At 38.8% G+C, this 12,331-nt stretch overlaps 1 protein-coding gene across 1 annotated transcript in view; it reads left to right on the top strand.

Moving 5' to 3' along the window:
* Nucleotides 1–12,331, top strand: part of USP37 (ubiquitin specific peptidase 37) — a 119,044-nt gene that overhangs the window by 51,151 nt on the left and 55,562 nt on the right. Inside the window, exon 11 of the mRNA XM_030802492.1 lies at nucleotides 6,372–6,533. Within this exon, the coding sequence (XP_030658352.1) occupies nucleotides 6,372–6,533 (162 nt within the window). The remainder of the gene's footprint in view (nucleotides 1–6,371; nucleotides 6,534–12,331) is intronic.

The raw sequence follows: 12,331 nt of genomic DNA, 5'->3' as shown, positions 1-12,331 counted from the left end.
GCACTTTTGGTCCCAGCTACTTGGGAGGCTGAGGTGGGAGGATCGCTCAAGCCCAGGAGGTCACAACTGCAACGAGCTGTGATTATGTCACTGCACTTCATCCTGAGTGACAGAATGAGACCTTATCTCAAAAAAAAAAAAAAAAAAGGAAAAATAGTAATTGAGAGAATTAGTGATCTGAACGATGACTCAGAAGAGGCTCTAGAATAAAACATGAAAAAGACAATACAGGAGAGTGTAAGAGACATAATACAGTTAAAAGGTCTATTGTGTCTTATTAAAGTCTCAAAGAAGAGGGACATTGGGGTATAAACTGTAAAGATATTGACTTTTTATTTAAATAAAAATATTTAAAGATACTGGCTGAGAATTTTCCAAAAGTGATAAAATCAGACTTTAGAATTAAGAAGTCTAATGAATACCAAGTGGGATTGAGAAAAAGAAACCTACCCTTAGGCATGTCATAGTGAAACTCTAGAAATAAAGACAAAGTCTCAGAAGCAACCAGGAGAAAACATTTCAGCTTCAAAGGAGCAAAAATATCTGACCTTTGACTTTTCTGTAGCAATTGTGGAAGCCAGAAATATCTTCGATATGCGGAAATAAAATAACTGCCAACATAGAATTTTATTTGCTGTGAAAATATCCTATAGTTTCGAAGGAAAGGTGAAATAGACCCTATCATACCAAACAAAATAATAACAGAGTTTACCCACAAATATGTACTAAAGGAAATGCTAAAGAAGTTTTTGGGCAGATGGAAAAAGAACTCAGATGAAAGGTTGGAGCTTCAGGAAGGATGAAGAGCAACAAAAAGTTAATATGCTGTCTGTCTTGATAAATTCTGTTATACAAAACAATAGTAATATCTTGTTGGGTTTAAATGACAACAATAATATATAAACCAGAAGTGAAGAAGGAAGACACAGAATAATTAAATGGAGTTAAATTGTTCCTAGTTTCTTTCATTATCCAGGAAAAGGTAAAAGAATCAGCTAACATTAGACTTCAATATATCAAAAATGCACGAGTACACAAATATTGTACTCTAGTTTGTAATTTGTTTCTCACAGGGATGTAGGGTTAGCAGTTCTGAAACCACCTCGTGTGTACTTGGATTGAAGAAGTAAACATTGTAGATATTGAGATCCAGGCTTGCAATGTCAGAGAAAGAAATAAGGAAAGGAAGAAAGCTAGTATGAACCTTTGGTGTTCAGTTAGAGTCAGAGATGTCAATATGAACTCAAGGTTTTATATATGTAAATTCATGTATAGATTGATTCAGAATAAACATACATGCATTTGTATGTCTGTCTTGGGTTACACACATACATACAATTCCTAGCTCAGTCCACTGGGGGGGACCTTGAAGCAATCGCACCCAAGTAACTATGAGCACCTCTAGTGCCAGACGCTGATTTTTTTATTTTATTTTATTTTACTTTAAGTTCTGGGATACATGTGCAGAATGTGCAAGGTTTGTTACATAGGTATACATGTGCCATGGTAGTTTGCTGCACCTATCAACCCGTCATCTAGGTTTTAAGCCCTGCATGCATTAGGTATTTGTCCTAATGCTTTCCCTCCCCTTGCCCCCCATCCCCTGACAGGCCCCCGTGTGTGATGTTCTCCCTGTGTCCATGTGTTCTCATTGCTCAGCTGCCACTTATGAGTGAGAACGTGCAGTGTTTGGTTTTCTGTTCCTGTGTTAGTTTGCTGAGAATGATGGTTTCCAGCTTCATCCATGTCCCTGCAAAGGACACGAACTCATTCTTTTTTATGGCTGCATAGTATTCTATGGTGTATATGTGCCACATTTTCTTATTTATCCCGTCTATCATTAATGGGCATTTGGGTTGACTCCAAGTCTTTGGAGACCATTACTCTTCAAAATTGTCAAAGCCATTAAAAAAAGAAGAAATTGAGGATTGTAAGAGTAAAGAAACATGACAACTACTTGCACTGTGGGATCTTGGGCCAGAAAAAAGACTTTAGTGAAAATACTGATGAAATTTGAATAATATGTGTAGGTTACTAGTTAATAGTATTGTATCATTGTTAATTTCCTGGTTTTGGTCATTGTACTATGGTTATATAAGATTCTAATATTAGGAGTAGCTGGGTGAAAGCCATTTTGCAACTTTTTTGTAAATCTAAAACTGTTTCAGGCAAGGCTCAGTGACTCACGCCTGTAATCCCAGCACTTTGGGAGGCCGAGGCGGGTAGATTGCTTGAGCTCAGGAGTTCAAGATCAGCCTGGACAACATGGTAAAACCTCATATCTACCAAAAATACAGTAAAAAAAAAAAAAAAAGGCAGGGCGTGGTGATGTGCATCTGTGATCCCAGCTACTTGGGAGGCTGAGGTGGGAGGATCTCTTGAGCCTGGGAGGCAGAGGTTGCGGTGAGCCTTGATGGCGCCATTGTACTCCAGCTTGAGCAACAGAGTGAGACCCTGTCTCAAAAAATAAAACTATTTCGAAAGAGAAAGTAAGTGGTTAAACAAATTGTGGGATATTCATACAATGGAATGCTGTCTAGCAATAGAAAGGATGAACTGTTTATACACGCAGCAGAATGGATGAATCTTAAAATAATTAGGCTGAGTAAAAGACCTCATAAGAAAGTGCATATTGTAAGATTCCATTTATATGAAATTTTAGAAAATGTAATCTATAGTGACAGAAAACAGATCAGTAGTTGCTTGGTCACAGAGACAAGGTCACAGGCAGAGAGGAGTGGGAAGGAGGGATACAAATGGGCACCAGGATACTTTTGGGAGTAATAGATATGTTCACTATCTTAATTCTGGTGATGATTTCATGAGTGTATATATGTCAGAACTTAAAGTTATACACTTTAAATGTGTGCATTTTATTCTATGTCAACTATACTTCAATAAAGCTGTTTCTATTTTTAATGCATAATATAATTTTTAGAACATCCATTAAATTTCTATACCGGGCATGGTTGGCTCACGCCTGTAATCCTAGCACTTGGAGAGGCCAAGATGAGAATATCACTTGAGCCCAGAAATTTGAGACCAACCTGGTCAACATAGCGGGACCCCATCTCTTCAAAAAAAATACAAAAATTAGCCAGACATGGTGGTGCATGCCTATAGTCCCAGCTACTTGGGAAGTTGAGATGGGAGGAATGGTTGAGCCCAGGAGTTAAAGGCTACAGTGAGCTATGATTGTGCCATTGCACTCCAGCCAGGTGACAGAGCAATACCTTGTCAAAATATAGATATATAGATATATGTAGATATATAAAAGCCTATATTATTTCCAGACTAACGGAGGGGAGACAATGAAATAGTCAGACATTCTAAAAGAAGGCATAAAGGAGAGAAAAAGGAACATAGAACATGTAGAACAAATAGTAAATGCATCATAAAATTCAAGAAATAACCCAAATCAATACTGACATTACTGATATAAATATACTAAATTTATGTAAAATTTATATGAGTATATACTAAATATTCCAGTTAAAGAGATATACAGGATTTAATGGAAGAAGAAAACGTATATGCTATGTAACAGAGAAACAACTACAATATAAAGATGCAGAAAGGTTGAAAACAAGATGAAAATAGATACATCACATATTATCCAAAGTACAATATTTAGGGGTTTGTAGTAAGGGATAAAACTATTAGATAATGCCAACTTTTAGGTTAGAGGAATGCAGAGTTGTAATTGGAAGGGGAACTTGGGGTTTAGACACTAATAAGGTTGTTTACACAAGTGTTTGTTTTATGAAAATTTGTTATGCTCCACATTTGATTTTTATGCACTTTTCCCATATGAGTATTCTATTTCACAATTTATTTTTAATTTTTAACTTTTTTAATTTTTTTTGAGACAGAGTCTCTCTCTGTCCCCCAGGCTGGAGTGCAGTGGCATGATCTCAGCTCACTGCAACCTCTGTCTCCCAAGTTCAAGCAGTTCTCCTGCCTCAGCCTCTCGAGTAGCTGGGACTACAGGCGTACGCCACTACGCCTGGCTAATTTTTATATTTTTAGTAGAGACAGGGTTTCTCCATGTTGGCCAGGCTGTTCTCAAACTCCTGACCTCAGGTGATGCGCCTCCCTCAGCCTCCCAAAGTGCTGGGATTACAGGTGTGAGCCACTGTGCCCAGCCTTAATTTTAAAATAATAGAGACAGTGTCTTGATACGTTGACCAGGCTGGTTTCAAACTCCTGATCCTCCTGCTTCAGCTTCCCAGAGTGTTGGGGTTACAGGCATAAGCCACTGTGCCTGGCCTACAAATTTTTTTTAAGTACAAAACCAAACAGCCACTAACACATGGCTTAGACAAACAATAAGTAATTTGGGAGCAATTGGTTTGCCTTATGGAAAAGGAAATCTTATAGAAAAGTATGCTCACAACATACAGAAAAAGACACTTATAACTGTATTGAAGACCTAAATAGAAGGGAAAGCAAAATTTAACTGTTAAGAGAAAATACAGGAAAAAATTTCTGTGCTCTTATGGTACAAGAAGATTTCTTAAACAAAATACCAGATATGAAAATCTTTTTTTTTTTTTTTTTGAGACGGAGTCTCGCTCTGTTGCCCAGGCTGGAGCGCAGTGGCGCAGTCTCGGCTCACTGCAAGCTCTGCCTCCCGGGTTCACGCCATTCTCCTGCCTCAGCCTCTCCGAGTAGCTGGGACTACAGGCGCCCGCCACCACACCTGGCTAATTTTTTTGTATTTTTAGTAGAGACGGGGTTTCACCGTGGTCTCGATCTCCTGACCTCGTGATCCGCCCGCCTCGGCCTCCCAAAGTGCTGGGATTACAAGCGTGAGCCACCACGCCTGGCCAAGATATAAAAATCTTAAACGAGATACAAAAAAAAAAAAAAAGAAAAAATTGATAAATTTCCCAGTATAAAAATTTTAAAATTAGAATGTGGGCCAGATGCAGTGGCTCACGCCTGTAATCCTAGCACTTCGGGAGGCTGAGGCGAGCAAATTGCCTGAGCTCAGGAGTTTGAGACCAGGCTTGGCAACATGGTGAAAGCCCTTCTCTACTAAAATACAAAAAAATTAGGCCGGGCATGGTGGCTCACACCCGTAATCCTAGCACTTTGGGAGGCTGAGGCGGGCAGGTCACCTGAGGTCAGGAGTTCGAGACCAGCCTGGCTAACATGGTGAAAGCCTGTTTCTAGTAAAAATACAAAAAGTTAGCCAGGTGTGGTAGCGCACGCCTGTAGTCCCAGCTACTCGGGAGCCTGAGGCAGGAGAATCGCTTGAATCCGGGAGGCGGAGGTTGCAGTGAGCCGAGATTGCGCCATTGCACACCAGCTTGGGCAACAAGAGCGAAACTTCATCTTAAAAAAAAAAAAAAAAAAAAGAACCTACTCTATAGGAAAGCAATTCGGAAAAGAGTAAACAACTATATGAATATGTTAGTTTCAGTAGTAATCAGGACAGTGCAAAACCAAATAACAGTGAGATCAAGTGTCTCTTTATTGGTAAAAATTAAAACTTTTTTTTTTTCTTTTTTGGAGATGCCTTCTCACTTTGTCACCCAGGTTGGAGTGCAGTGGTGCGATCTTCGCTCATTGCAACCTCTGCCTCCCAGGCTCAATCAGTCTGCCCACCTCAGCCTCCCAAGTAGCTGTGACTACAGGTCCTCCCCACCACGCCTGGCTAATTTTCTTGCATTTTTGGTGGAGATGGAGTTTTGCCAGGTTGCCCAAGCTGGTCTCAAACTCCTGAGCTCAAGCCATCCGCCCACCTGGGCCTCCCAAAGTACTGGGCTTACAGGCGTGAGCCACCGGACCCAGCAAAAAAATTAAAACTGATAATAATAAGTAATGTAAACATAGGAGGAAATGGAAAATTACTGTTGTTTGAAGTATAAACTCGTATAGCCTTTTTGGAAAATAATCACAGTATCTCGAAAAATTAAAAATGAAGATTGAAAATACCTCCAACATTTTCACTTCTATGCATATAAACTAGAGGAATTTCTCAAGAAGACTGGGTAAGAATGTTTGTTGTGTTATTTGTAACGGTGGAAAAAGTATACTGTAAATCTGTTCAAGACTAGGTAAATGTAATATCCATAAAATGGATAACAGTGAACTTATATGTATTGTTTTCTTTTTCAAGCCATTAACATGGATTATTTTGGTTGTAGGTTAAATATGTTCTGTATTATAACCCTCTCCAACTGTGTAGGAACAGATTTGCTAATTTACATTTGTAGAGTTTTCCCTTAAGTGATCATTATTACTGATATTTCCCTAAATTCAAGATGTTTTTCCTTAAACATTGACTTCTCTTAATCTATTCAAGGAAAATAGTAGTATTCAAAAATTTATTTTGCTTCTTCATTATTTATGCTTTTTTGTAGGACTAATGTTTCAAGCCAGACTCCCTCTACCAAAAGAAGTTTGGGATTTCTTCCTCAGCCAGTTCCTCTTTCTGTTAAAAAACTGAGGTGTAACCAGGATTACACTGGCTGGAATAAACCAAGAGTGCCCCTTTCCTCTCACCAACAGCAGCAACTGCAGGGGTAGGTCAATTCTTTCATTTTACTTTCTTTTTTATAAAGTGATTCAATAGAAGTGAGCTTTGGTGTAAAATGTAATTAAAGGAGTCACATTAAAGTTCCAAAATATTTAGAAATTAGATCACTTATTAAAGATTTATTACATCCATAAGTAATGTTAACTTCATTTTCTGTTCGCCAAACAATTTTAGAACTTTGGAATATATATAATATTCATTTTAAAGCAGAAAATGTGTATTTTCCAACCCAGTACACCTCATTCGACTGCTGAGATACTTTCAACATTTTTTATATATTTTCCCTAGTTTCTTCATGGTTATATATTTATTAAACACAAAAATGAGATCATGGTATAATAACTGTAGTAATTATAGTAGCTATCTTTTTAATTTTTTTTTTAATAGAAATGGGATCTCACTATGTTGCAGGTTGGTAGAACTCCTGGCTTCAAGCAATCGTCCCTCCTCAGCCTCCCAAAGTGCTGGGATTACAAGCATGAGCCACTGTGCCTGGCCAGTAGCTCTATTACCTAAAGTGTTTATTACATGCCAGATACTGTCTGCTAAGCGTTTAAATTGATTTTTTTTATTTTAAATCTTCGCAACAAGTCTTTGAGATAGATATATTAAAAATCTGGTTTTATGAATAAAGTAAGGCTTAGCAAAGTTAATTAACTTGCTCAAAGTGATATAGGCAGTAGTACAGCAGTAGTAAATCCAGGCAGTTGTGCTGCAATTGCATTCGTAATCACTATGCTATATTGCTTCTCTGTTATCTTTTTCACTGCACATTAATCTTGGCACCCTTGTATATTAATACAGAACTTTCAACCATGTAAGTCTGCATTTAGGTTTCTCTTTTTTCCAAATGTAATTCAGCCTAGAATGGGCATCGTTATACACATATGTATGTTTTTAATGCTTGTTGGAACTTTTCTATAGGGTAAATTATTGGAAGTAAAATTGTTAAGGATTAAGACTAAGGAAGGCAGTTTGAAATTTTTAATTATTTTTACCAAACTGCTCTCTCATAACCTATCAACTTGTTTTTAATCTCACTCAAAGTACTGCTTTTATACCAGCTTTCAACTTACAGCATTACTTGAATGAGTGGTATTTGCCAAATGGCTTATTCATAGTAGTTTATATGCTTCATATATTAGCAGAAAACATCATAAAATTTGCAGTGAAAACAATTCACTCTCCTTTCTGCTTACCTGTTGCTTTCTTTAATCTTCGTCTTTTCTACTCTTTCTTCTATGATGTTTGCTTTCCAGTCAAATGCTTAATTTCCTTTGTTCTTCGTTCTAATTGTTCAACCTCAGTTATCTTGCTGCCTCCTAACCAGACAACATTTTATATTGGTCCTATCTATCCCATTTTGTGACCGTTCTTCATCTGGGTCTTTGTCTCTGTCTACCCTGATCTTGTTTCATTTTCCTATTGCCTTCTCCTGTATATTTTTTAGTTTACTTGTGGTTTCTGTTACTCACCTCTTTCAGACTCTTTTGAGAGCCTTGTGAGTTGCCACCCTTGGTACTCTAGGCTTCTCCAGTGTTTCTTTCATTTCTGTATAGTACCTATACCCATCTCTAGAAATACATCTTTCCTCTTTTTTAGACTTCTTCCAGGAATTAGTTTAGTATTTCAAGCAGTGTAAGTACTCAGGACTAAGGACTCCTTTAAAAAAAGAAAAAGAAAAAAAAAACTGAGTAGAAAACTACCAGGTCTAAAGGATAATGGAGACTGGCTAATTGCAATGTTCCTCACAAATCCTCCAAAAAAAAACATAAGATTAATGAGGAGTACAAAGAAAAGCACACATAATCTATGCTTCAGCATTGCTAGGAGACGGTACCACCACCTTTAAGTTACCTGCTTCAGAACAGAAGCAAACCAAATTCCTTCAGTGTTCCTGTTTTCTACTGCTTAAGCCTGTGGGTGCTGAGGGTTAGGGACAGGAGCCTAAGGGATTCCATGAAAAATAATTTATAGGAGTGGAAGACTTAGATGAAGCACTGAAGAAAATCACTCCCAGAAAGATAAAATCCAGTAATAAGTAGCAAAATACTGAATCTGGATCTTGGTAATTTGCAGAACTAGTTATAGGGAAGAGGCTTGAATGTCAGTGGTACCAGAATAACAGCCTCAAAGAATCATTACTTATAGGGAAGAATTAGCCAAGTTTGGAAACTTGATTTAGAAGCAAGAGAAGAAAATTAAGGATCATGTCAAAATGAAAGGGAAACAAGACGTGCCAACCTCTCTTTTTTCCCCTCCCTCCACCACCATCATTCTCTTCCATTTAAGAAACTATACTTTGCTAAACTAAGTGCTTCACTTAAGCCCTATTCACAAAATGAATAGGAATGTAAAAAAGCAGGCCACTTCCATAAAAAAATGACTATAAGAAAAAAACAGAAGCATGAATCAAAATATTTCAGCCAGTGAAAATTCTGCCCCCTAGAACAAACCATGAAGTAAACTGTTTACAGTGGGTAGACGCTAAATAGAATTAAGGCCAGGCGCTGTGGCTCACACCTGTAATCCCAGCACTTTGAGGGGCCGAGGCAGGCGGATCACTTGAGGTCAAGAGTTCGAGACTAGCCTGGCCAACATGGTGAAACCCTGTCTGTACTAAAAATACAAAAATTAGCTGGGCATGGTGGCACATGCTAGTAATCCCAGCTACTTGGGAGGCTGAGGAGGGAGTATCACTTGAACCAGGGAGGCAGAGTGCAGTGAGCCGAGATTGCACCACTGTACTCCAGCCTAGACAACTGTGAGACTCCATCTCAAAAAAAAAAAAATGAAATAAATAAATAAATAAATATAATTGAATACCTTGAAAGAAGCACTTGAAAGTATGAAAAAGTAACATGAATAAAAATCCAGGCACCGCCCACACCTGTAAACCTAGCACTGGGAGGCCAAGGCAGGCGGATCACTTGAGGTCAGGAGTTCAATACCAACCTGGCCAACATGATGAACCCGGTCTCTACTAAAAATACAAAAAAATTAGCTGGATGTGGTGGTGGTGCCTGTAATCCCAGCTATTCGGGAGGCTGAGGCAGGAGAATTGCTTGAACCCAAGAGGCAGAGGTTGCAGTGAGCTGAGATTTCGCCACTGCACTCCAGCCTGGGCGACAGAGCAAAACTCCATCTCAAAAAGAAAAAAAAAAATTCAAACTAAGAATCACAACAGACAAGCAAGAATAAATGAAATGACAAATGCTTGAACTCAGAAAAGATGGAGAAGAAAAGATATATTGAAAATGAAGTTTTAAATTAAAGATACCCAAGTGAAAATAATTTCAAATGAAAATGGGCTTTAAAAAGATAAGCCGGGGGAAAAAAAGATGGAAAAAAAAAAAAAAGTATAAAAAGCCAGAAAGGGCCGGGCGTGGTGGCTCACCCCTGTAATCCCAGCACTTTGGGAGGTGCGTGGATCACCTGAGGTCAGGAGTCCGAGACCAACCTGACCAGTATGGTGAAACCCCATCTCTACTAAAAATACAAAAATTAGCCAGGCATGGTGGCGTGTGCCCATAATCCCAGCTACTCAGGAGGCTGAGGCAGGAGAATTTCTTGAACCCAGGAGGCGGAGGTTGCAGTGAGCTGAGATCGCGCCACCGCACTCCAGCCTGAGTGACAGAATGACACTCCATCTCAAAAAAAAAAAAAAGCCAGAAAGAAGGTAGTTGAACTAGAAAAAAGGCAAAGAATACACCCATATTACATATAATTAGTGTCCCGGAAGAAGAAGATTAAAGCATTGAGACAGAAGTAGTGTTAAAAACTATAATCCCGCTGGGCATGGTGACTCATGCCTGTTATACCAGCACTTTGGGAGGCAGAGATGGGTAGATCTCTTGAGCCCAGGAATTTGAGACCAATCTGGGCAACATAGTGAAACCCCATCTCTACAAATAGTACAAAAATTAGCTGGGCTTGGTAGCGTGCACCTATGGTCCCAGATACTCAGGGCACTGAGGCAGGAGGATTGCTTGAGCCCAGGAGGTCAAGGGTGCAGTGAGCCATGATAGTCCACTGCACTCCAGCCTGGGTAACAGAGAGCAAGACCTTGTCTCAAAAAAAAAACAACAAAACAACTATAATCCAGGAAAACTTCACTGAAATAAAAGTCTTGAATCTATATATTGAAAGAGCTTTCCAGGTATCTGGAAAATTGACCTAGAATAATCAAAACATATCTTAGTACAACTATTAAAGACAAGGAAAAATCCTCAGTTCCTGAATCAAAAAGACGAAGTAACTTACAAGGGCAACAGAAATAGTCTGGCATCAGACTTCTCAAAGTCATCATGCAAAGCAGGATAACACTAACATCATTTTCAAGAAACTCGATGAAAGGAGGTGTGAAACAAAGATTTCATGCCAAGCCAAGATGTCAAATATGCAAGCTAGAGAAAAAACGTTTGGAGTATAAGAACTTGGAATACTATACACACATTTGCTCTTCCTGAGGACTCTACAGAAAATGAGCTTCATGCATCCAAGAGTAACTGGAGAAACACTGACAAAAACGTAAATGATGAACATTTCATATATTCAGTTATAGAACTAAGACAAACAATGGTGAGAATACATATAAAAGAATGATATATAAACATTATGTCAGCTGGGCATGATGGCTAACACCTGTAATCCCAGCAGTTTGAGAGTCTAAGGCAGGCAGATCACTTGAGCTCAGGAGTTCGAGACCAGCCTGGAAAACACAGAAAAACCACATCTCTACAAAAAATACAAAAAAAATTTAGCTGAGTGTGGTTGTGCACACCTGTAGTTCCATCTGCTTGGGAGGCTGAGGTGGGAAGATTGCTTGAGCCTGGGAGGTTGAGGCCACAGTGAACCGTGGTCACACCACTGCACTCTAGCTTGAGTGACAAAATGAGACACTATTTCCCCCCAAAATTTTTTTTCTGATAAAGTAGTAAGATTGCAACTAAAAGAAAATGGGCTAAGAGAAAGAAGGAAGAAAATAATGTAGTTGACTGTTTCATAAAGTAATAGGTATGAGTCAAAGGATACCATTTAAAATGAATAGGCTGAGTGCAATGGCTCACGCCTGTAATCCCAACACTTTGGGAGGCCAAGTTGGAGGGATCACTTGAGCTTGAGAGTTCAAGACCAGCCTGGGCAACATAGTAAGACCCTGTCTCTACAAAAATAAATAAATAAAATGGGCAAGCTAGGCCAGGCACAGTGGCCCACATCTGTAATCCTAGCACTTTGGGAGGCCGAAATGGGAGGATCACTTGAGGCTAGGAATTCAAGACCAGCCTGGGCCACATAGCAAGACCCTCTCTGTACAAATAATAAAATAAAAAATTAGCCCAACATGGTGGTACACGTCTTCAATCCCAGCTACCAGGGAGACTGAGGCCAGAGGATTGCATGAGCCCAGGAGTTTAAAGTTACAGTGATCCATGATCGTGCCACTGCACTCCAGCCTAAGTGACAGAGCAAGACCTTGTCTCTAACATAAAATAATAAAATGGACAGGCTAGATGGTTTTAAAAATTTATGATAAAGGAGTTAACAGCAATATAAAAAGTCTAAAACTGTCTCATAAAGCAAAACTGAACTCTGTGCTGCATTACTAGAAATATATGTAGAACAGTAATTCAAAAAGTATTATAATAAAGGGAAGGAGAGATTATTTAATGGAAACAATAAGAAATCAGAGGCTGCAGTCCTGATACCCAATAAAGTAGAACTTAGGGCAGAAATTTGTATATTAGGCCAGAAGTCTGTATATTTTTCCTTCCAGTTCTGTCA

This window comes from Nomascus leucogenys, chromosome 22a (genome assembly GCF_006542625.1).
Source record: "Nomascus leucogenys isolate Asia chromosome 22a, Asia_NLE_v1, whole genome shotgun sequence".
Lineage (NCBI taxonomy): Eukaryota > Metazoa > Chordata > Mammalia > Primates > Hylobatidae > Nomascus > Nomascus leucogenys.
Note: the sequence above shows the minus strand (reverse complement) of the source record. Positions and strands in the feature narration are given on the sequence as shown.